Below are 25,875 nucleotides of genomic sequence, written 5' to 3'. Positions count from 1 at the left end.
GTACGTTTTCTGCCTATGGGTTATGTGAAAAGACAATTTTAGGTTTGTGTCTTGGGACAGGGAAAGAGTTCCAGGGCTTGCCCAGCAATGATGTCCTCCTGAGGTCTAGTGGAAGCCACACCAACTGAGATCTGACATATGTTCGGCCTTCTAAAGGCCCCAAAATGCTTCCCTGATTAGGCAATCGGTGCCAGAGCGGATTGCTTATCTTTAGAGGCTGTAGAACATACCTGCTCGGCTCAACAAACGCCTCTTACCTCCCCATCAGAGCAACAGGCTGCCACTCTGATTTTCCCAGCAGGTGAGGTGGCGGCTTCTCATACAGGCCTGGGCCCCTCCACCACAACTAGTTAAATAACCTTGTGTTGCAGCTTGGGACTTGGTCCATGTCCTTGGCTGCAGGCCAATGGAACTTCTGTTCTGCCACACCTCCAGTTTTGGGACCAGTGCTTTTTAGTCACTTTCTTTGTTTCCCCCAATTGCTCCAACGTTCTTGTTGTCCTTCACTCTGCAGTTTATGAAGTGGTGACTGTGACAGGCGACGTCCGAGGAGCCGGAACAGATGCCAATATTTTTGTCACTCTCTTCGGCGAGTATGGGATCACGGCAAAGGTGCACCTGACCAGCAAGTAAGTCAGTTGTGTTCACGGAGTTCATAGCTGCGAGAGAGGGATTACATGATTTGTTTCAGGCAGTTATTTAGCTTCCCGCTGAGGTGTATAACAGAGTAACATCAAATTTCCTCACAGCTAAATCTTGTACTGATTGCACAACACTTGCACATTTCCTATGAACCGCAGTGCCATTAGTAATAGTTTCAATGAAGACATATAATGAAATAAAAGTGCACTTGCCCCCACAGTTTGTGTAATATATGCACCTGTGAGGATGCTCGTGGGTTTGTGGAGCTGTTGCATTGGAATTGACTTAGCCAGTCACGTGATGCTCACAAGACTCAACAAAACCCCAGTCAGTTGGGTCTCGGTCATCCACGATGAGGTCTGCAGTTGTGAGCCTAGTGGATGACCTGGTAATGTGTAGTGTGATTGTTAAACCTTGGTTAATAAACCAACTAGTTCTTAATAGCAATGTGCTGCTATGAATTCTTAAGCAAAGAACCCATGAAGCAAATACATTATAGTTTGCTTCTTTACGTTGGGTGTACTCATTTACGTTTATATTTTGGGGAGAAAATGAAAAAAATGAATCCTACTCTGAAGAGGTAATGGTGCTGTCTAATGGCAGCTAATAATTATGAGCAAAGTCAAAATCTTGACCACCGTGACCACATTTTATTATATCAGTAGTTACCTGTATCAGAAGTCATTTTACATTCAGATTTATTCACAGTAATCACTCAACTTGAACTGATATTCTTGCTGCAGTTGTTACATTAGTTTAGAGGCATACTGGCCCACAGTCAGAGTTTCATGCACTGCTTCAGATTGACAGGCCCGATAAAGCTGCCTGAAGACATCACTTAAAAAGATGGCAGTCACGAGGATAAATAGTTCCCGCAGCTGAATTAGAAGCAGCCAACACAGAGACAACCATTAAGCACTTTCTGATTGAATTGAAATCAATGGAGGAAAATCGGGCCGGCCCCTTTACAGACAGGTTCTCCGACTTTCCAATTTTCAGATATATCGCTGCGACAATGCAATTCAGTGCAATTGGGCACAGACACAGGAAAACCCTCCCCCCCCACCACACTCCCCGCTATTATTCTTGCAGCCTGCCCCCTCCAGAATGGCATTTTGAGCTTGTTATTTTGAGAAAGTTGCTGTGGTTACAGCTATTCAAAATGGTAGTGTGTTGGAAGAGTTTCTATAGCGACCAGTGATATTATCCACCTGCAGGATTACTGTTTGCTACTCTCTATAGGGGGCGACTAGCTCATCTCCCATGGTGTCACTCATGGTGAGGTGTTGGATACCCTGCTTTATAACAATTATGGTGTTTATGCCAAGTAGGTGATAATATCAGGACACTGTTGTGCAGTGACTGGATAAAGCCAATTACATTTTTATTAATTGCTACTATGGGATTATTACTGCTGCTTTGGGGATTGAATTCTGTGGCTCTGTGCCTACAATGAGTAGCTTCCATTCTCCTATAACTACAGGATTAATTTTTATCCCTTAGCAACTTTAAAGCTGACAGTGCACAGCAAGGCGGGATGCAAGGTACACCAGTCAATGTTAGATGTGAGCCATGTAATTGTGCCACTGTAAGTGCAGCAGAGCTCCAACCCGCCGATCTCCGGGTTTTTCGGAGGCGGGACAAGGGGTGGGTAGCCAATCCACTCCCAGGAGGCAGGTTGGCATTTTAATATATTATCAGAGGCAATCCCTCGAAATCGAAGAAGACTTGCTCCCACTCTAAAAGTGAGTTCTCAGGTGACTGAACAGCCCAATACGGGAATTAGAGTCTCTGTCACAGGTGGAACAGACAGTGGTTGAAGGAAAGGGTGGGTGGGGAGTCTGGTTTGCCGCACGCTCCTTCCGCTGCCTGCGCTTGATTTCTGCATGCTCTCGGCAATGAGACTCGAGGTGTTCACTGCCCTCCCGGATGTTCTTCCTCCACTTAGGGCGGTCTTTGGCCAGGGACTCCCAGGTGTCAGTGGGGATGTTGCACTTTATCAGGGAGGCTTTGAGGGTGTCCTTGTAACGTTGCCTCTGCCCGCCTGGGGCTCGCTTGCCGTGTAGGAGTTCCGAGTAGACGCTTGCTTTAGGAGTCTTGTGTTTGGCATGCGAACAATGTAGCCCGCCCAATGGAGCGGGTCGAGTGTGGTCAGTGCTTCGATGTTCGGGATGTTGGCCTGATCGAGGATACTAACGTTGGTGCGTCTGTCCTCCCAGTGGATTTGCAGGATCTTGCGGAGACATCGTTGGTGGTATTTCTCCAGCGATTGAGGTTGTCAGCCTCTATGCTAACCTACTTTGTAGGTTTTACAGTGGGAAGCCGGGTTTCCCAGGCCTCGGGGAACCCTGGCAGCTAAAGTGAGGCGAGGATAGCTTCGGTGAGAAGGTAAGTGCCTTCACAGCACTGCTTGTGGGCCAGGAGGAGTAGGAGTTGTATTCCAGGACAACATCCTCATCACGGGTCGAGATACCGAGGAACACCTCCATAACCTGGAGGAGGTGCTACGCTGACTGGACCGGGTAGGCCTGCGACTCAAGAAGTCTAAATGTGTGCTTTTAGCTCCTGAGGTTGAGCTTCTGGGCAGGAGGGTTGCTGCAGGTGGGGTTCGGCCCACTGAATCCAAAACAGAGGCGATTCGACGAGCACCCAGGCCCTGCAACACATCGGAGCTGCATTCATTCCTGGGACTGTTGAACTATTTCAGGAACTTTCTGCCGAACTTGAGCACGTTGTTGGAGCCGCTACACGTGCTCCTGTGTAAGGGTTGCGATTGGTTTTGGGGGGACTGTCAGGAACGGGCTTTTGATCGGGCGCGAAACCTACTTTGTTCAAACAAATTGTTGACCCTGTACGACCCCTGTAAAAAATTGGTTCTGACATGTGATGCATCGTCCTATGGGGTTGGGTGCGTGTTGCAGCAGGGTACTGCTGTGGGTCAGCTACAACCTGTGGCTTATGCCTCCAGGTCGCTCTCTCAAGCAGAACAGGGATATGGGATGGTCGAGAAGGAAGCGCTTGCATGTGTCTATGGTGTAAAAAAAATGCATCAGTACCTCTTCGGTAGGAAGTTTGAATTCGAGACGGACCACAAGCCACTCACATCCCCATTGTCACACAGCAAGGCTGTCAATGCCAACGCATCAGCTCGCACACAGCGGTGGGCCCTCACGCTAGCTGCTTATGATTACTCCATCCGGCACCGGCCCGGCACTGAAAACTGCGCTGACGCGCTCAGCAGGCTTCCACTGGCCACCACCAAGGGGGCAGCTGAGCAAAGCTCTGAGATGGTCATGGCTGTCGATGCTTTTGACAGCGCAGGCTCCCCCATCACAGCCCGCCAGATCAAAATCCGGACAAACAGAGATCCCCTCTTATCCTTGATTAAGAAATGTGTCCTGACTGGGGATTGGGCGCCCGCACACGGAGCATGCCCTGAGGAGGTCAGACCGTTCCACAGGCGGATTGATGAGCTCTCTATCCAAGCCGACTGCCTACTATGGGGCAGCTGGGTAGTCATGCCCCAGAAGGGCAGGGAGGCATTCATCAGGGAACTCCACAGTGAGCACCCAGGCATTGTGATGATGAAGGCCATTGCCCGATCACACGTTTGGTGGCCTGGAATTGATTCAAACCTGGAATACTGTGTTTGCAGGTGCACGACCTGTGCCCAGCTGGGTAATGCCCCCAGGGGGTCGCGTCCGCAGAGCTACTCATGAAACGGACACTCAAAACTCGGTTGTCCCCCATCCACCCAGTCCTGACCGACATAGTTGAGGGCAAGCGCAAGTCGCAAAACGAGTACCATGACCGTAATTCAAGGGGGAGATGTATAGAAATAAATGATCCTGTATTCGTCCTCAATCACGCCATGCGGTCCAAATGGCTTGAGGGCATTGTAATTGACAAAGAGGGGAATAGGGTCATCGTGGTAAAACTCAACAATGGCCAGATATGCCGGAAGCATCTGGACCAAGTAAAAAAAAGGTTCTGCATGGACAAGGAGGAACCTGAAGAAGACCATGAGATGGAGCTCACACCACCACCAGTGAACGAGCAACAAGAGCAATCAGAAGAATGCACAGTCCCTGCGGTCAGCCCGGACAGGCCGGAATCAGCACAGGTGACAGACACTCACATCAGCGTACAACAACCAGAGCCTCAACTGCAGCGCTCCACGAGGAAGCGTAGACCACCTGAAAGACTAAACCTCTGATTCCAATAAGACTTTGGGGGGGGGGGGGGAAGGTGATGTCATGTTTGTAACTACAATGTAACACCACTGTATTACTGTATACACTCAAGTTAGATGCACACCTTGACCACAGGAGGTGAACTTGTGGGAGACACTCCTTACCTGATCACACAGGTATATAAAGGGAGGTCCTATGCAGGGTCCTGTAATAAAGAGCTAAGGTCACAGAGTGGCCTTGTCCCTGGAATGTGCCTCGTGTGGTTTCATGCTGTAGAGTAAGGACTTTATATTAATAAAGATATTAAAAGACACAAAAAAGTTCAATAGATGAATGTAATCATATTTTGAATTTTTTATTTTGTTTATAACCTAATTTTTGTCATTAGAAATTTCAGTTACTGAGAAAAAAATGGCAGTCGAAACTTTTTTCAGAAAGCATTCATGACAGTGAAATGTTGACATATTTACATAAAGTTTTCCTGTGGTAATGTTTTTAGCGATGTTTTTTCACTGTGGCTTGACATAAGGGCTTCCTATTAAAAAGATTACATGAGGATTAAGGCTAATGTGTTCGGGAAGTGTGTGCTATCTGCAAGATGTTTAATAACTCCATGGAGCCACTTCGTGACATACGATAGTTGACATAGTAAAACTGAGAGGGAAATATTGACCAAAAATGACGACAACAAGAAGTAAGGCTCCTTACACAAGATATACCAGCTCCAGTGAATTCCGGGGCCAGCTGCAACTAGCTTTTGGACATGAGTTGAAAAGGAGACGAGGTGGTTTCAAATGAAAAATATATATATTTGTGACATCAAAGGTGTAAAATGACAAGAGAATAATGTGTTTATTCTGATAATTGAAAGCACTGATTACCAGAATATAACTTTCAGGATACAGGTTGAAAATGAACTTTGCATATAAGAAAGTGACTGTTAAATATGTGCCAAGGTTATGAAATATTTAATATATTTTGAAAGATTGTTGCTCTGCGATAATAATGATCTTAACCTGACTTTATTTGTCCATTTCTACAGCACAGAGAAGAGGTATGCACTGACATTTTAGACAAACAAAAGGAGAAGGATACTGAGTTTGACTGCTTAGATGTGCTTGTGTTGGCTTGCAGAAAAATACATGAAATTCTAGACCTGTTTTGCTATGTTTTGTCTTTTGAAGTGAAATGCGAAACAGTTCATTGCCACAGCACTCACCTCACTCTGCATACCCTCGCACCCATGCACATTATGTGTACTTAAGGTATGTGTGTATACATAGGCCTCTTGTGCACACTAGTACGTATGTACGTCTGTGTATTTAAATTTGTGTGTATATCTGCATGCATGCATGGGCATATATTTATGTATATGCATGTTGTCATGTATGGCGTGTGTCTGTGTTGTTCTATGTACTCATTTGAATATTTATATTAAAGCCTCAATTTTAACCCAACGAGGCAGGCAGGTCATTAAAATGGCAGTGGTGGGGGTTGCACTGTGTTCCAGCCATGTTTCCCTTCCCACACCATTTTAGTCAGGCAGAACTCAGGCATGGGAGGACCTACTTAATAGTCTGAAGCAGTGGCCCGATGATGTCACCAGTGGCGCAACCTGGTTTTGACTGCAGAAATGGTGAGACCCAAATGGTGATAAGCTGCTGGCAAAATGCAGTGGGAGGCGGCCTACTCCTCCGAGCCCACAAGGAAAACTTGGGTCTCCCCAGCCCCGGCCTTCCCTTTCTCTCCCAGCACTAGCATCTATTGGTAAACCCCCCACCCCTTCAGCACCTTATGTCGAGGTCCATTCCCTTGGATCCCAGGCGGTGTCCAGCTCCCACCCCAATTCCCGCTCATACCCATCAGCGTTGACCTCATTCCCTCTGGCTTCGAGTGGGAGGCAGTTCAGCAGCGTTTAAATTTTGCCCGAGAGTTAAAATAGGCCAGGCCTCACACTGAACTCTCTGTAAGGGTGCCCCTGCACCCCTCACGCCCCCCAACCGATCCGCACGTTAGAATTTTCCCACACTTTTCCACACTTAAGTTTCCTCTGAATTTTTGACATGCTGTGGCACAAGTATCAGTACCTTTCCCAAGTGATCATTCTTCATGTGTGAGCCAAGGCAAAGAGTGTCGTAAGGTCTTCAGAAGATGGTGAACATCACAGTGGAGCCTGATTCCGTTGTCATCCCTTATCTACACAGGTACAATTTCCAGCAGGACTCACTTGATCAGAACCATTCTTTGATACTGCATATTAAGTTTAAGTTTGACAAACCATAGCAAAAAGGATGGAATATCATGTATCTTCAGAAGTACCAGGATCATTTACCAACCCAATGTTTTTGTTGCTATTTGAGATGTAAGAAAACACATGAGATTCTAGGCCTCCTTATCATGCGCTGCTAAAGAGTCAATGGCTTCTTCAATTAACTTGTGATGCCATTCTATTATCAATATTTTGTTCTTTTTAATTGCACTGTAAATACTGCATCATGACATTCTCAGCACAACCTTCAGAGTACTGTTTAAACCACAATATATCGTGCAATTGCATAGCAGCAACGATCTGTGGCAACGAATTATTGTCCCATGGTGCATTGAGGTCATTTTAAATTTTAAATTAAGAATGAGAAGGTCCCATTGATCGGATTACTGGAGCAGCTGCCCATTTTGTTTGTTATTTGTGACCAATTATCCTGTCATTAATGGGATCACTTGCATTTATTTCACAGTTTATTTTATTGGCACTTTTAAAACTGTATTCTTTCTGCTTCGTATCTCCTCCTTTGGTCCTCCATGGGTAATCCTACCTCCAGCGCCCCTGCCAATGCTGAGGTACATTGATGCCCTAAGGAAATGTATTATACTGCCTGTTATGCTCACTAAAGGTAAAGAGGAAGGCAAGTCTTTCTGTTCAAAGTACTCCCCCCCCCCCCCCCCCCCCCGCAGCACTCTTTCAGCAGAATATCATCACATATATTGGTTATCCATCCAAAAATGTATAGCAACAGCCTGGTGGACGCCAGTTACTTGGGTCTCCTGCCCTATTTGACCACTTCATGATGTAACCATGGGAACCAGGCACACGAATCATGGAGTGGTTTCAATCAGTTATCAAGTTGGAAGCCATTACAGAGCTGCCAACCCTAGAAGTGTGCAGTTGAGAGTTTTTCGAGGGTGTGGTGGTTCTGGAGCAGTGAAGAGGCTGGCCTAACGTGTCAGTTCCTACTGCATTGAATGGAATTACTCTGGTATGTGTATAGCCCCTCCTTATAAGATACATCTTAAAGTGACCGAGAAAGGAAGCAGCCATGTTCTCCATGCAACTACTGGAATAATACTATTCTAGGAAATAACAAATACTTATATTGCCCTATTCTTTTCAGAGAGGGATAAGGTAAGTATAAAGCTTGAACAAAAAGCGCCCCATAAGACTATCCTTCACCATTAACATATGTTTACTGCATCACTCTATTAACCTTGGAGATTATGGTGCAAATTTGCAGCTTCACTGCCTGGGTGATAATCTGGCAAAGCATATCGCCCTCCCATTTTCATTCGGATTAATGCGAACTTTCTATCTGTTAAGAGATAATTAGCTTCCCGACTGATGAAAAAATGCTTCAATGCCATCGTTAACCTGTTAAAAAAAATCTAACGAAACAAATCTTTCAAACATCCCCACACCCATTCTCATTTCAATGTTCCACCATCTTTCAAAAAGTTCCGCTTTGTCAATCCAAACCACAATAAAGCCATGATAAGAGGATAGAAAATGATGTATTGAAATAGACAAGAGATAACATTAACACTTTATTGCCCATTTTCTCTCAGAATGTCCAGATTTTGCTATTGAGAAAATGCATGAGATTTCAGACGGATCTATCAGGATAGGGTTGAGCTTTGGATGAAGAAAGTTGTGGGCACAAACCAAGCTGGTTGATCCAAGAGCTGCCGAATCTGATAAAAACGATGAAATACCATGAATCTTCTGCAGTGCCGACAGCCGTTGCTGACGGCTGATGTTTTATTTTTCTTCAGCGACTTGGAGGAAAAAGAATACATGAAATTTTAGACCGATCCATCATGCATGTCCCTCGGGCATTCTGTAGCACTCTGGTTATAGGATCCACGAGGTGTGGATCATGATAAATGGGATGGAATGTCATGTATCTTTTTTTTAAGTGTTCAATTGGTAAACAAATAACTCTCTGTTGAATAAAAAACCCACGGGTGTGCATTATCCTTTCAGGTAAGTGTTACTGACAAACTCTCCTGCTGGAACCTGACTTACAACTTTGATATTGCTTTCCATTTAAAGTTTTACTTGTGTAATAACACACATATTAAAGATGATGAGTAATCTCAAAAACATCAGAACTATAACAATTATCGCCATAGCTACTATGAATCTCAAAAGATAGGAGAGAAAGATGACCAACCGATTTTAATAAATACAACAACAGCGAGAGTATCTATTTATGTATTAAAATATTTTTGGAATATAACCCAAATCAATTGTTTTGGACAAAATATATAATTAAGATTTGGATAATTATCAAGTGAAAAAAGTTAGTCATTCCTACCTGTGTAAATGTTTCTTTTTAAATTAAGTTAAATTATGATTGGCTGGCATGAGGAATATAAAATGTCAGCCTGGTGCAGTAGGATGTGCTGCTCTAAAGTTGCAGCTGAGGCACGTTGTTAGAACACAGCTCAGGGAGCCAACCAAAGCTGTGCCTGATGTGGGAGTGCTTGGTGCTGGTACCAATATTACACTAAGACTACTTTACAAGCTCATCATTGGAAATGGAAACAGTTAAAGGATTGTATCATCCCTCTGGCCATATGAACCATGTTGTTACAATAGAAAAAAATCTAGGCAGTTTTCAACAGGAACTGCCTTTGGTCAATTCAGTGTTCATCGAGGCGTTGGAGTTAACAACAATCAAATCGATAATACAAATTGTAATTAACTACAATCTCTGTAATGGCTATAACCATCTACATCTCACCTTTGGGATTGTTCAGAAGTGTGATTACTGAAAAACAATTGATGATCCCCAGGATTGTCCTCTTTTACCAAGTCTAAACCGGACAAGTAATGGAAAAAGGCATGGCCGAGTCTGAGAACATTACCTACCCTGTACAGCTTGCTTTGCTCATGACAACAAATCATCAAAAATGTTTATAATCTCAGTAACTAAAGGCTCCACTTTGCGATATGTAGGGATGAGTAGGGAAAAACATACTTTCATTTCCATTAACAGACATTTCATCATAGACAGTCTCTCGAAACAGACATTTGTGGGTCTTACAAATCTCCAGACACTCCATTTGTAAACTAGTTACAACCCTAACTGACTCCCATATTTGCAACCATTTGGATACCTGATTCCGGAAAAGTATTTGTCATGCAAAATCTACTTTCAGGTGTTCCCCAAATAATGTTTTTTTAACAGCAGAAAAGGGAGGTGCTACATCCAAGTAAAAGATAAATCACCTGGCTAATTCACAAAAGATAAAGGAGGTCATTCAGGCCATCTAACTCACCCTTCCATAGAAAGCTATTGTCACTTCCATCACACCATCCAACCACCTCTTGAATGACGCTAGACATGTTACCTCCAGTAGCCTACCCAAAGACCATTCCAGGTCTTGCTAACACTTTCCATGAAGAAATTCTTTCTGACATCGACCCTGAAATTGCTTTTTATCAGTTAGTATCTATGTTCCCTTATTCTGCACTATAGGACCACAGACGTTTACAGCATAGAAGGAGGCCATTTAGCCCATGATGTTTGTGCTAACTCTTGGCTAGAACAATCCAAAACAAATCCCATTGTTCGGCTCTCTTCTCAAGAACCTATATCTTCCTCTGCTTCAAATATTTACCTACTCTTCACTTAAAGGATGCAGTGGGCCTTGTATCAACCACTCCCTGTGAAACCATCCCATGCTCCTGCAAAATTGCATGGGAGTTAGCGGAGGCATTAACACAGTAGTGGCGCGTCCCGGGCCACCGCGCAACCATCGATGATAACATAGCCACGCGCGATGACCCCTTTCCGCGGTGTCAACGCCAACCTCACAGATTGTGAACCGGGCCAACATCCAATGGAGGGGCGGAAGTTAAAGAGGAGGTGGGGAGCGCCGCGTGATGCCATTTTGTAGGTTAGGGCGACTCACCGGTCGGCCCGTGTTGGTCCTCTGTTGCGTGGTCTGGGTCGTCATTGTGCAGCCCGGCACTCCATTTGGCTGCCAGCTGCAGTCTCGGCACCACGCTGCCCTGGTGGCCCAGTGGAGGCCATCAGATGCCCTGCAGAGCATGCAGCGGCCCTCCCATTTTAACGGAAAGGGAAGGGCATTGAAATGAGTCAGCGCTACGCAGAACAGCCGCGTAGTGCTGGTGAATGCGCCCGAGTATCGCCCCCAAACCTGCCTCTACAGGAAGTGGAGCGTGTGACATTGCACTCCACTTCGTGTGAGGGGCGGTAACCACAATTTTGCGGCCAGGCGGGACTTCCTCGCCGGGCGCAGGACATCCCGCCCCGACTCAGTTAACCCCCCCCACCCCCCAACTGGTGAATTTCGGCCCCCCAAGTTTTTCTAACTTGTCCTCTTAATTCAGTCATTTGAAACTATCAATCAGCCTTGTCCACTTACAGGGCTTGGGATATGTTTCTTGTGCCTGGTTGAACGGATAGCAGTATTCAAGATATGACCTGACCTTCAGCAATATAGCTCAGCATTCTGCACAGGCTAAAAAGTATTGAATCAACTCTCACTCCCAGATTTCTTTCCGTCTCTCTTCAACTGGGTCGTCATCATTCACTAAGTACTTTCCTTCATTTTTTTCTTTCAATGTATTAGACACTGCACCTATCTGCAGTGAATTTCGTCTATATTTGTTCTGTCCGCTTACTAATATTTCCTAGGTCCACATGTCATTCTTCAAGAGACTCATGAGACTCTATTGCCATACCCGCCCCATCCACCCGCAGTTTAGTATCATCTACAAATCTCGCCAACTTACTTTGCGTTTCTGTAGATCAGAAATAGTAGCAGCCCCAGCATCGTCAAGTGGGACACTCCCCTTAGTATCTCTCCCTTCCCAACACATTCTCCTAACTATCAGCTGTTGCTTCCTCTCTTTTAGCCAGTTCCTTATCCTTTATGTTTACCCACTGCTTTAATCTTCCATGTGGAATTTTATAAAAATCTTTGGAAGTCTAGTAGGTGTATTATATTATAAGACTTTTCAGTGGCCACTTAAGATGATTTTATTTAGAAAAGTCAAGGAGGAAATTAACTTAAGGAAAGATACATGTGATGCAGAAACCAAATAAAAGTTATAAATCCAGGACACAGTGGAAGGGAATTCTCCTCAGAAAAGGCACTACAGCCTAGAAATGACTGTTAGCAGATGGATACTTAATGCCTTCAGATAACATTGCTCTGTCTGTTAGTTTTTGCAGAGGTATAAACCTATCTGAAAGAAATAGGCTAGAGCCTGTGTTAAAATAGTAGACTGAGAAATGTCATGCGAACACATTACGTTCACCCATTAATATTGCCAACAGTCAGTTCTGTGGTTATCTTTACTTATCAACTTTGATTGGCTTTAATTGGTTTTGGGGATATTAAATCTGACAAGGTATAAAAGTTTTCTGAATGGAACAAGGCAAGATTAAAAAAAGAAAACATTTGATTTTTTTTAATATTTGAGTGAAAATCTAAAACATTGCTTTAGTTATTTGCCAAATGTTTTTTGTAAGCTGGGTTTTGGTGAATGCAATATTTTTGGAAGTAATATGGAATATGACCAAGAATTGCATCCACTTTGGTAAAAGTTGCATGTCTTCTTAAGTTTGCCTGCTGTTTCCAACAAGACAGTATCAAATTTCAGTTCTGTTAAATGAATTTCTATTAAAACATTTCACCTGGTGTATGCATTGCAGAAGTAGAACGGCCTTTGAGAAGAACAAAACAGATGTTTTCCGAGTCAAGACCAACAATGTCGGGCCAATAAAGAAAATAAGGTATTAACATGTTTCCCTTCAATATTTTCTACTCTATTTTTCTTGTCAGTTGTCTTTCCTCCTGAAAGCATTGACTCCTTGTTGAAGTGTGTTTCGACTGGTTAATCGCTGGTACCTCACCTAAGTGCCTGATGTATGTGTGTGTGAGACTTGACAGTGAACATTAACAGACTACTCTATCACAAGACCATCGCAGCTAACTCAGTCCTGTCTTTACCCAGCGTGCTCATACACAGGGCCACTGATACTGAAAAAGAGCAGGGACCTGGGCCAATTTTCCTCCATAAACTCAGGAGGGCAGTGGTCAATAGTAGTATCTCTAGCACTGCCCTTGCTGAGCACAGACCAGTGACTAACCTAGCTCCATTCGGGTCTGGCATTTTATTTCAAAGGTATCTTCTCCAAGCTTCCCTATTAATTAAGTGGCTCAAGGCAATGGCTGGTACAACACTGCAACCTATAGAGCAGAAGGTTCAAGGTTCAATCCTTGCTCTGTGCTCAGTGAGTTGCTATTGGTCAAGCAGTTCAGGTGCTACATATGGAAACTGCACTTCTCGGTTAGGAAAGGAAATCATGTGTTTGATCAGAGGTGTTCCCACTCCTGGTTGCTATTCACTGGAAACTATCTTGTGTGTGGCCATCAAGTGAGAGAAGTAATGAACAGTTCTGTGTAGGAAAGAAAGAAAGAGAGAGAGAGAGAGAGAGAGAAAGAAAGGAAGGTCCTACAAACAGCGGTGAGACAAATGACTGGATAATCCATTTATGGTGGTGTTGGTTGATGGATAAATGCTGGTCTGGAGACCAAAAGACCTCCCCTGCTCTTCTTCAAAAATGCCAGTGCAGCTGAGAGGACAGATATCTCATGCAAAAGATAGCACCTCTGACAATGCAGCACTCTCTCAGTACTGCACTCAAGTGTCAGCCTAGATTATGTGCTCAAGCCACTGGATTGAGGCTTGAACCACTCCCTGCATGAGGTCCTGGACTATGGGACATGGCCCTTCACCTGGCCAATAATAAAATCTGTACATGTCGGGGAAAATCGCACATGGTTCCCAGTCCTGAATGCTATCCAGGGACGCATATTGGAAGTGCACATGTGTAAAGGTTATGTGAGGACAGATTCATGCGAGATATCAGAGGGCGAATGGGACTGTACCCCAGCAAGGAGCCAACAATCTCAGGAATGAAAATTGACAGAGAAAGATTGGAAGCAAAAAACGCTACCAACCAAAATGTATCCGTGTTACCTGGTGATGATTTTTCCTCTAGTTGTCTTTTATTCAACAACCTGTATGGTGTGCTTTCCCTTTTGCTATGAACTAGGATCGAACATGACAATACAGGAATGAGTGCCAGCTGGTTCTTGGATCGGCTGGTGATCACCGACATGAACCGCCCACAGCTCCGTTTTTACTTCCCCTGTAACCAATGGCTCAGCAAAGAGGAGGGAGATGGACTCTACGTGCGTGACCTGCTAGGAAGCCTGAACCCCATGGACGTACCCAAATGTAAGCCATTTGCCTCTCTGGTCATTACACTGGAACATAACATTCAACAACAAAAAAAGCCATTCAGCCCATCAAGCTTGTCCCTTTCACAGCCCATGTACAACATTAGTTAGGCCACAGCTGGAATACTGCGTGCAGTTCTGGTCACCACATTACAGGAAAGATGTGATTGCACTGGAGAGGGTACAGAGGAGATTTATGAGGATGTTGCCTAGACTGGAGAATTTTAGCTTTGAGGAAAGATTGGATAGGCCGGGTTTGTTTTCTTTGGAACAGAGGAGGCTGAGGGAAGATCTTATTGAGCTGTATAAAATTATGAGGGGCCTAGATAGAGTGGATAGGTAGGACCTATTTCCCTTAGCAGAGGGGTCAACAACCAGGGGGCATAGATTTAAAGTAATTGATAGAAGGTTTAGATGAGATTTGGGGAAATTTGGGGAAATTTCTTCACCCAGAAATTGCACTTGAATTGCCTACAGGGCTATGGACCAAGAGCTGGAAAGTGGGATTAGGCTGGATAGCTCTTTGTTGGCCGGCACGGACACGGTGGGCCAAAATGGCCTCCTTCCATGCTGTAAATTTCTATGATTCTGGTGTATCATGGACTGTACTTCTCCCTTAAAATCTCCCAAGGAAAGGTTCTCCAAAGTTACTTTGGCATCCCAAAGGCGATCAAGCAAAACTTAAGACTATCTACTAAACTTTACCTACATTATACATCCTAGACCTTGGCATGACATTTACGTTGTCCCAACAGTTCGGGAACCATCATGTCCCAGTTGTGTAACTCTCTCCTAACTATTTGTTATGATAATGAGTAAAAGATAAATGAGTGCATATTACAAGTAGGGTAAAACATGCAAATATATTAGGTTTATAGTTATACAATCCAGTCCATGTCTTATGATATGTCTGGTTCTTATTTATAATAAGCATATTACATTTTCCTACATCTATTCTACTTGTAAATAGTTCACCTTGCAATAGAAATATTTCTCACCAATAAATTAAGAATTCTCTTAAAATCAGCTATATTTCCTTAAGAGCAAAAACTTGTGTTTATGCTGCATCTTAACACTTTGCAACCAAAAGATTAATTTAAAATGCACTCACTGTTATTTAGTAGGCTGGCGTTTGTAGCCAATTTGTGCACAAGGTCTCACAAACAGCAAATGAATGAATGACCAGGCGGAAACCAGGAGAGGGGTTGGCAGTTAAATTGGAGCAGGCACTTACCCATTCCTTGCCCACCCTGATCTGACCCCAAGGTAGCGGGGTCCTCTTTAAATATGCAAATTAGGCTCCAATTACATCATCCAACAACAACAACTTGTATTTATATGGCACCTTTAATGTAGCAACACATCCCAAGGCTCTTCGGAGGAGTATTATGAGATTTTAAAAATTGACATCGATCCGCATAAGGAGAAATTAGGGCAGGTGACCAAAAGCTTGGTCAAAGAGGTAGGTTTTGAGGAGCGTCTCGAAGGAGGAAAGAGAGGTAGAGAGGCGGAGAGGTTTAGGCAGGGAATTCCAGAGCATGGGGCCGAGGCAACAGAAGGTACGGCCACCAATGGTTGAGTGATTATAATCAGGGATGCTCAAGAGGGCAGAATTACACGAGCGCAGACATCTCAGGGGGTTTTGGGGCTGGAGGTGATTAATTATCATCATCATCATCATAGGCAGTCCCTCAGAATCGAGGGAGACTTGCTTCCACTCCTGAAGTGAGTTCTTTGGTGGTTGAACAGTCCAATACGAGAGCCACAGACTCTGTCACAGGTGGGACAGACAGTCGTTGAGGGAAAGGGTGGGTGGGACTGGTTTGCCACACGCTCCTTCCGCTGCCTGCGCTTGACCTCTGCATGCTCTCGGCGACGAGACTCGAAGTGCTCAACGCCCTCCCGGATGCACTTTCTCCACTTAGGGCAGTCTTTGCCCCAGGTGTCAGTGGTGATGTTGCACTTTATCAGGGACGCTTTGAGGGTGTCCTTGTAACGTTTCCGCTGCCCACCTTTGGCTCGTTTGCCGTGAAGGAGCTCTGCATAGAGCACTTGCTTTGGGAGTCTTGTGTCTGGCTATGCCCAGCGAAGCTGATCGAGTGCCACGATATGAAGGAGATTACAGAGATAGAGAGGGGTGAGGCCATGGAGGGATTTGAAAATAAGGATGTGAATTTTGAAATCGAGGCGTTGCTTAACCGGGAGCCAATGTAGGTCAGCGAGCACAGGGGTGATGGGTGAGCGGGACTTGGTGCGAGTTAGGGCAGCCGAGTTTTGGATCACCTCTAGCTTATGTAGGGCAAATTTAACTGGAGACCTACATGACAAACTGCAGCTGCTTTCTACAGCCACTTCTTTCTCTGCTCAATGTAACTATCTCTGATATAGTCACACAGGTACTTGTGTTTCTGTATCCAGGGTTTCTTAGTCACAGTGGTTATAATTGAATTTTCATGAGGGCCCTCGAAATTACAACAGTGGGATAACAGGCCAGGAGAAGTTCACCCACAGTTCACTGAGTAACATTCACTGCCTAGACTCGTCTTACCAACTTTAATACATTTGGGGAATTCTGAGGCAGAGGACTGTGTTCTCGCACCTGAGGTTGCAATATATTGCACGTAAGGCCTTTGCATCACCTCCTGGCCTTTCTCAAGTGTGATTGAACACAAGAGAATACACATATAAACCCCACAGCAAAGGGACAGAGAAGGATAGGGGGAAAAAGAAGAGAAGGGAGGGGGGGAAAGGGGCAATCATACCACTTGGGCATCCCTGTGCACCACCTGACAGACACAGCTTGGCACTTTTAATCATGTTTCTTTTGGCGTGACTGAGTAGCTGCTGCAGATACGAGGCTTATGACTGCTAAGATTTGTCCAGTACTGACAGCTCTAGTTACGGAGCCTGTGTATGTGTTCAAAATGTCTTTGAAGGACACTAATAGAGACATTCCTTTACTTTATCCCGGTTGATAAATGGGTGAGACATCTCTACCCATCCTTCAGATGTTCAACTAATCTTTGTATTTTTCAGTATTGATTGTGTTGTTACTTAATTACTAATTATGTTAGCTCTCCATTGTCACCTAAAGTGTATGTAGAATGCCAGCAACTGTTTACATCCTTTTCCATATCTTTCCCCAGCAAACAAATACATTGTGAGTGTATTCACAGGTGACATCAAAGGTAGCGGTACCGATGCTGACGTCTTCATTAACATTTTTGGTGAATTTGGAGACACAGGTAATTGGTTTTGTCTTTTCTACCATGATGCTTTAGTCAGTAATAGTCAAGAAGGAGTCACTACAAAGGATCTGGAATACACGCACTACCTACATCACCTTCCCCGGCTCGAGCACAAATATTAGACAATGCCAGGAGGATGGGTTGTGCCGAATGTGCTGAAGCAAACTGTGGACCAGGAAATTGCTTGGCAGCGGCCTAACCAAGTTCTCACTGAAAATGTATTTTTCCTTTGGGCTGCAAGCCTGTACCGATCACAAACACGATTCTCACATTTTTCAAACTACGGGCTGACCACACCACTGTACAACTTGTCACAACTTCCTCAAACTGTTTTAGCGATGTAGCTTAACATTCTATTGCTTTTGTTAGGTTGCTGATTTGCACTGCTTGGACCTGGTGACCATCAAACCTGCTGAGACTCCTAGGTCTCTTTCAACTTCATTCGTAGCTGTTTCAATACTGTGTGTGTCACATATTTCTCCTTGCTATGTTTACATTAAAGCCATTTTTCAAGAATTTGCCAACCCTGTAATATCTTTATTGCCACTGATACCAATGGCAACAGATGGCAAAATGTGAATAGTCCATTGTGATGGTCAAAGGATCGATTTGACTTGTGACAACATTCTGCGCTTCCCTATCAGTTCACGGGTATCTGTGACAATTGAAAATGAAGAATGTTTTGAACTATTATGTGCAATATATATATTTTTTTTTATTTGTTCTTGGGATGTGGGCGTCGCTGGCAAGGCCAGCATTTATTGCCCATCCCTAATTGCCCTTGAGAAGATGGTGGTGAGCCACCTTCTTGAACCGCTGCAGTCTGTGTGTTGACGGTACTCCCACAGTGCTGTTAGGAAGGGAATTCCAGGATTTTGACCCAGCGACAATGAAGGAACGCCGATATATTTCCAAGTCAGGATGGTGTGTGACTTGGAGGGGAACATGGAGGTGATGGTTTTCCCATGCGCCTGCTGCCCTTGTCCTGCTAGGTGGTAAAGGTCGTGGGTTTGGGAGTTGCTGCCGAACACAGCGAGTTGCTGCAGTGCATCTTGTAAATGGATATATTGAATAAGAAATCTCAGTATTTTCATGTATTGCAAGGGAAGCTGGGAGGTGCAATGGTATAATAGGTACCTATTAAGATAGTGTGGTGGGATAGCACTTTGGAGCAGCAGCACATGACATTATAGAATAGAGGGGTGCAGGTTTGCTTCTATCAGTGTTGCTCATACTCAGCAGGTCAGGCAGCATTCATGGAAAAACAGAAATCAGTCTTGTCTCAGGCCTGAAGATGCTTCCTCGAGTCGAGGAAATATTACAGATAAACAGCATTTAAAAAGGAACACAACCAGGGAAAGGGGGGAAGGAAAGAAGAAAAAGAAATCACACAGGAAACTAAATACGGTGACCTGTGAAGTGCTTGGGTGGAGAACATGGCAGACGTAATATTAGCAGGAGGCAAAAGGAGGCATAATGACAGAAATCAAGGACATGTATGAGGCTTAGAGTGTGTGAATAGCTAAAGGGGAAACAGGAAAATGAAAAACACAGCGAGGCAATGGCCTGGTTTGCTATGGGCGACCACTTCCCAGATTTTCGTGAACAGGGAGAACTTGAAAGGCAAGTGATTGCAGGGCTGGTGCTGCGCCCCCTAGTGTCTGTGTGAAGGAAAGTTAGTGGCTACTTATCTGCCTTATTTGCTGTCTGAAACTTTACAGGGGAACAAAAGAAAGGTGGAAGGATTAATATACTAATATAATAAAACAACAATAAGCTGAGGGAAAATTGATTAAAAGTTTACGCAGGCAGCAGGAAGGTTTCTGTGTTCGACCAAATTCTGCTGCCAGTTTAAGCGACATTTTGCTTTAGTAAATTTTTTAATCTAAGTTTAGTTTTCTTTAGGGGAAAGGCGCCTGGACAACGACAAAGACAACTTTGAAAGAGGAAATGAAGACAAGTTCACAATTGACTCACCCAACCTGGGACGCCTGAAAAAAATTACGATTGGCCACAACAGCAAAGGTTCCTCAGCCGGGTGGTTCCTGGACAAGGTATACCGTGTTCCAAGTGGGCAAGTAGTACCAAAAAGAACAAAGAGCTTTTTTATTTATTTTCTATTTTTCACTTTGATTTTTGGTATTTCGTTTTCTTTAGTTTGAGCAACAACTCACAAGTTTGGCGCAGCACAGGTTAGATTTGGGGTAATCCTCTTCTTAACCTGCCATTAAGCATTCCCGGGCCACCCACTGAGATCAAACCATGGAATAGTCATCATCATCATAGGCAGTCCCTCGTATCGAGGATGACTTGCTTCCGCGCCAAAAACGGATGAGTTCACAGGTGTTTCAATGAAGGACCTAATATTCCAGGTCCCGAAGGGTGGAAGTTGCCTGTGGGTGGATTTTTTTAACGTGTGGTGGCCGTTGCACACCAGCCACCACACGGGCTTGACAGAGCTAGGTCTTGGCCCAGTGGCAAGAATTAACCAAGACAACTGGAGACCAGCTCTGCTGCACGGACCTAGTGCGCACACATATCACAGTGTGGGCTGGCCCGTGCTAGCCCTGGGCCCCGAACTCACGCCTCTCCTGGGCCCCGATCACATCCCTCTATGAACTCTTGGTACAGCACAGAACAAGGCCATTTCCACCCATCATGCCTGTGCCAGCTCTCTGAAAGTGCTACACAGCATTCTTCCCCAGCTGCACCAGTATGGCCTTTCCATCACCCATGTGTCAGTCATTATGAGGTCCTCTCTGAGGGCAGGAATGGCTCACAGGTTATTTTCATTTTTTGGCCATTTACTTGCATCAACTGGGACTTCTGCTGAGACTATCCAAACCGATAATACAAACTGTAATTAACTACAATCTCTGCAATGGCTATAACCATCTACATCTCACCTTTGGGATTGTTCAAAAGTGTGATTATTAAAAAACATATTGATGGTCCCCAGGATTGACCTCTTTTTACCAAGTCTAAACCAGACAAGTAATGGAAAAGAGCATGGCCGAATCTGAGAAGGTGACCTGCCCTGTACAGCTTGCTTTGCTCATGACAACAAGTCATCAAAAACTTTTATAATCTCAGTAACTAACGGCTCCACATTGCGATATGTAGGGATGAGTAGGGAACAGCATACTTTCATTTCTATAAACAGACATTTATTGGTTTTACAAATCTCCAGAGACTCCATTCATAAACTAGTTACAACCCTAACTGACTCCCTGGTTTGTAGCCATTTGGATACCTGACCCCGGAAAAGTATCTGTCACGCAAGATCTACTTTCAGGTGTTGCCTCAATAATTTTTTTTAAATAGAGAAAAGGGAGGTGCTGCATTCAAGTAAAAGATACGTCACCTGGCTAAGTCACAAAAACTACAAAGATGAAGGCGGTCATTCTGGCCATCAGGTGTAGCAGCCCATAGAATGCCCAGCCCCCTTCACCTCGCCAGCAGTTTTTGGATGTTAGCCTAACTGGCTTGTATTTACCAGGCTTCTGTCTTACTCCTTTTTGAACATTGGAACGACATTCACCATCCCCTGTCCTCCGTTACTACTCCAGGTTTAATAGCGCTCTGGAAACAAATTCCAAATTAAAAATTTAGAAAGTTAGACGTAAGAAGGGAACTTCTTTGCCCAGGTAGCAATAGATTTGTTAAATGTATTCAAAAGGATCCTTGAAGGAGCAATATAAATGGGTTCATGGTGCAATTGTAGTGAGATAAAGGATTGATGGGCATGTTGAGAAGATGGCTAGCCAGGGTTGATGGCAAAAAGTAATGGGTTTGTTAGTCCTTATGCCCAATTTCCCCAGGTGTGCTGGGTCTATGCCCCTTTCTTCTTGAGTTTTAAAATTACAGCAGGGGTGGGAGTTGCCAGTGCTTGCATCTGCCCCCCTCCCCGCTTTCTTGTGGTCATCACATAAAGAGGTAGGACTGGCTGGATGATGTAATCCATAGCAAATCCTGCCAGTCGCCCCCCACCCCACCCACATCACTCCCCTGCGTATTTGCTTTTCACGATATCATCCAAGCAGTATATCGGCCAGTGAAATTTACAAAGAGTTTGTTTTCCCAGATAACTGGCCGAGCAGTGATCGATTGCCATTTGGCCAATCGGTAACTTCAACGTTTCAGAGATTTTGAAATAATTTAAAAGATCTTCTGATGCTGCAGCAAGATTCCACAGTGATACCCCCCACCCACCCACTCAGGAGCATGCCTCAGTGGTGCCCTATCCCTGAGATTTGGGATGGGATCGGGATGCACTCCCAAAAGGCCCAGCTGGGAATTTCTACCATCTTATGGAACTCTGAGGAATGATGGGGAAGTTCAACAAACTGAGCTTTTCCCGTTAAGTACATACTGGGCCAGAAATTCCTCTGGGGGTCTTCCCGCGGGCAATTGCCTCCTCGTGGGTAATTTTTTACGGAAGTCCCCGGTGGTCTAGGAGACGACCTGAATTCCAGTGGGGAGGCCATCTCCTCCCACGCTGCGAAACGTGCTCCCGTCCGAGGGTTCCGACTCAAAAGATGCAGTCACATGTGACTGCTCAGCCAATCAGGTAGGTAGTTCACAGATTCCCATTAATAACACTTAGACTCGCGTAATTACGAGTTCTCAGTGCTAGTAAAGGGATAAAAAAGCAAACACATATTAATAAAAAATAAAAAACAGGCCTCACATAATTAAAATTAATTGAAATTAAAGTTAATAAATGCCTTAGAAAATATTTCCGATTTTTTTAAAGTTTTGTAATTCGGGTTAAAAATAAACTTACCTTAGTGGGCAGAGTTTTTAACAATACTATGTGTTTATTTTATTTTATTGTGTTTGTGTGTGTTTTTAAACAGTTGCGTCTGTAAACGTAGACTATGCGCCAGCTTTTTCAGGACATTTGCCGGGCAAGATATGCGTAAATCCCGCAATCTTGCCCGTACAAATGTCCTCGCTCCCGATCTGTCTAGGATCTGTCAAGCTCCAGCATTGTGTGCTGAAAACCAGCTTTTCTGATGCCTTTCCGGATCCGTAGAAACTTCGTACGGGCCCGAAACGACGGAATTTTTGGGCCACTGTTTCTACACCCTAACCAAGTCACCTGATTTAAAGCCTTCTGATTTCAATTTTCTAGGTGATTGTAGATGACATTGGAAATAAAACCGTGCTTGAGTTTCCAGTGAACCGTTGGTTTGCGTTGGATGAAGATGATGGTAAAATTCAACGTGACATTCTGGTCGGGGGAAGTCAAACAACAGGTGAGAACAGAGATTTGATTCATGTAGTTTGGAATTTACTGATGGTCCCCATTTGCAGTAAAGGGGGAAGTCTAGCAATGATCTTTTGTAGGAAAAGTCTGGAGATTAAAAACTTTACCGATTCTCTGAGTACTCATTCCTTGTTTTAAGCTTTACTTTTATTTTGTGACCTCAATAGTGGCAGCAGTCTGATCATCCCTGCTGATTGCAGGAAGCTTAGTTGACTGTGAAGGGCATCACAGCCCAGCTCAATCCTGGTCTTACCTAATTTCCACAACAGGCATTAAGAGAGTGAGGAGAGGCTTAGGAGAAATGTCTTTACGCAGAGAGTTATTGGAGCATAGATCGCATTAGTAGGTGAGGCAGAGACCATTGCATCTGTTAAGGGAAGATTCGATAAACATTTGAAGCAGAGAAAGATGCTGAACGTGAGGAGAGAGCAGAGCAGTGGATTCCTTTCTGTTTGCAGATTCCTGCCAGTGAAAACAGTTTCTTCCTATCTACTCTTTCAAAACCCCTCATGCTTTGAACATCTCAATTAAATCTGCCCTTAACCGTCTCTGCTCTAAGGAGAACAATCCTAGCTTCTTTGGTCTCTCTAAGGGAATCAAGGGATATGGGGATCGGGCAGGAAAGTGGAGTTGATCTTATTGAGTGGCTCAAGGGGCCATATGGCTTATTTCTTATCTTTTTTTGTTCGTTGCACATAACTGAAGTCCTTTATCCCTGGTACCATTCTAGTAAATGTCCTCTGTGTCAGCTCCAATCCCTTGGCTTTATGAAGCCCCTTACCACATTTTTCAGCAAGTCATAAAGCATTTCACATACAATTGATTATTATTGAAGTGCAGTCTCTGTTGCTATATAGGGCAACATGGCAACCACATTGGACACAGCAAAATCCCACTGTTGTGTAGGCAATAACTCAATAGGCTGAATACTGTAAACTCCAAACAGGTACAAACCTGGCTCTACTTTATTAGAGCCCAAAGTGATTACATTATAAGATGGCTGGGCTTTTATACACATGTGCGTACAGCCCAATGACCTCCGACAGTGGCGCCACCTGGTGGCTAGTAAACCCAAGCATACATACATGACACCCACAAACAGCAGTGAGATGATATCTATTCTTTTAGTGGTGCTGGTTGAAAGCCAGGACTCCCTGTGCTTCTTCCCGTAGTGATGTGGAACCCACTGAGAATTGAGGCTGTCCCAAACTACTGAGGATTATTAGAAGTATCAGAGGGAGGAAGAGTTCATTTCATTTGTCTGACCTGGATTCAAATCCACGTTTCATCTCATTCATTCATGGGATGTGGGCATCGCCGGCAAGGCCAGCATTTATTGCCCATCCCTAATTGCCCTCGAGAAGGTGAAGGGGAGCCGTCTTCTTGAATACAAGTGAGATGCTTGCTAAACCATTTCAGAGGGCAGTTAAGAGTCAACCACATTGCTGTGGGTCTGGAGTTACATTTACATAAGGACATTAGTGAACCAAAAGATCCTAAAAGACATCAGTGAACCAGATGGGTTTTTATGACAATCCGATAGTTTCATGGTACTAGTTGCTATTTTTTTAATTGAATGTAAATTGCCCAGGTGGCATTTGAACTCATGTCTCTGGATCGTTAGTCCAGGCCTCTGGATTACTAGTTCAGTAACATAACCACTATGCTACCGTATCACGTACCAGAGGTGAAGGGATGCTGTGCTAATTCCCTGTGCGCCCCGATTTCTTTGAACAGACAGTTAATTCTCAAGGGCCTGTATTAGATCTGAGCCAGTGATTCTCTGTTGTGAATTGGATTAGTGAATCTTGCTACCACTCACTATATGCGATGGAACGATCATCCCCCAATTTCAAGTTGTTCTAATTTGATTTTCCAGGGATTGTTTACAATGTTTCTGTAATAACTGGTGACATCAGAGGAGCTGGGACCAACTCGAAGATACATATCCTCCTCCATGGATCCAAGGGTCTTAAAAACAGCGGAAAAATCTTCCTAGAAGGAGGCCAATTTGAACGTGCATTAATTGACATATTTAATGTGGAGATTGCTGCTCTCCTCAGCCCTCTGAGCCGAGTCACCATTGGCCACGATAACTGTGGAGTCAGTTCTGGATGGTTCTGTGAAAAGGTGAGGGAAAAAAAATGCTAAGGAATGTGTATTAGATAATTAGGGAGTGGCTTAAACTCTTAAAGGTTTTGAACCTTTTCCGGATAAATTAAGTGCGCTGCCTCACATCTCTCGCATTGAGAGTAACTTAACACTGTATTTTAATCCTATACCATGTGATGCCATGAGTGGCAGTTGGTGTTTGAAAACCTAATCATCCACTTGGGTCATTTAAATAACCAAACCTTATTGTTGTCGGCAAAAAAAAATCCAGCTGCCTGATTGGATGTCTTGAGGGTGAAATTGACTTATTAGTGAAATAAATGCACTTATGATCTCACTACACGTATAGCTCAGGGAAGGTCTTCCCTCTTAATATCAATTCATGGACAGTTTTATGTCCATCAGGAACTGTATTGAGATGGTCCCAAGTTCATGTCGCGAATCTCCTCTTCAGTCCACAAAGTAGGGAGAATTTCCTCACGCCAGTCTCTCTGCAAACATCCAGTAAAGAGGTGAACTATGGGTGAAAGAGCCTCAACCATTGATTTTTTTCCCCCTCCCTTCATCCCACAGCAAAGTGTCCAGCTTCCATTCAGCTGCTTCCCTGGTGAGATTGCTGGGGGAATTGTGACTGTGCACCCCAGTGCTCTGTGGGATAGCGGGCAAGGGTATGGCACAAGGAGGTATATAAAGGAGAAAGAAAAAAGTGATAGTGCTACCCTCGCAAATAAATGTTGGTGCATGGAATAGCACTGTGTCTATGGCAGTAATCCCAGGCTTCAGGTGACACAGATAAATTACCCATACTTCAATCTCATTGTTCAACACCTGAATCTACATTTTGCTGCTG

General features: G+C 44.2%; 1 protein-coding gene across 1 annotated transcript in view; it reads left to right on the top strand.

The window, feature by feature from the left end:
- loxhd1a (lipoxygenase homology PLAT domains 1a) overlaps nucleotides 1-25,875 on the top strand; it is a 279,592-nt gene that overhangs the window by 17,797 nt on the left and 235,920 nt on the right. Inside the window, exons 2-8 of the mRNA XM_070859753.1 lie at nucleotides 515-629; nucleotides 12,800-12,880; nucleotides 14,207-14,391; nucleotides 17,540-17,638; nucleotides 19,547-19,695; nucleotides 22,779-22,902; nucleotides 24,793-25,043. Coding sequence (XP_070715854.1) covers nucleotides 515-629; nucleotides 12,800-12,880; nucleotides 14,207-14,391; nucleotides 17,540-17,638; nucleotides 19,547-19,695; nucleotides 22,779-22,902; nucleotides 24,793-25,043 — 1,004 coding nt within the window. The remainder of the gene's footprint in view (nucleotides 1-514; nucleotides 630-12,799; nucleotides 12,881-14,206; nucleotides 14,392-17,539; nucleotides 17,639-19,546; nucleotides 19,696-22,778; nucleotides 22,903-24,792; nucleotides 25,044-25,875) is intronic.

Source organism: Pristiophorus japonicus, chromosome 2, assembly GCF_044704955.1.
Source record: "Pristiophorus japonicus isolate sPriJap1 chromosome 2, sPriJap1.hap1, whole genome shotgun sequence".
NCBI lineage: Eukaryota > Metazoa > Chordata > Chondrichthyes > Pristiophoridae > Pristiophorus > Pristiophorus japonicus.
This window is presented reverse-complemented; position numbering and strand designations above follow the sequence as displayed.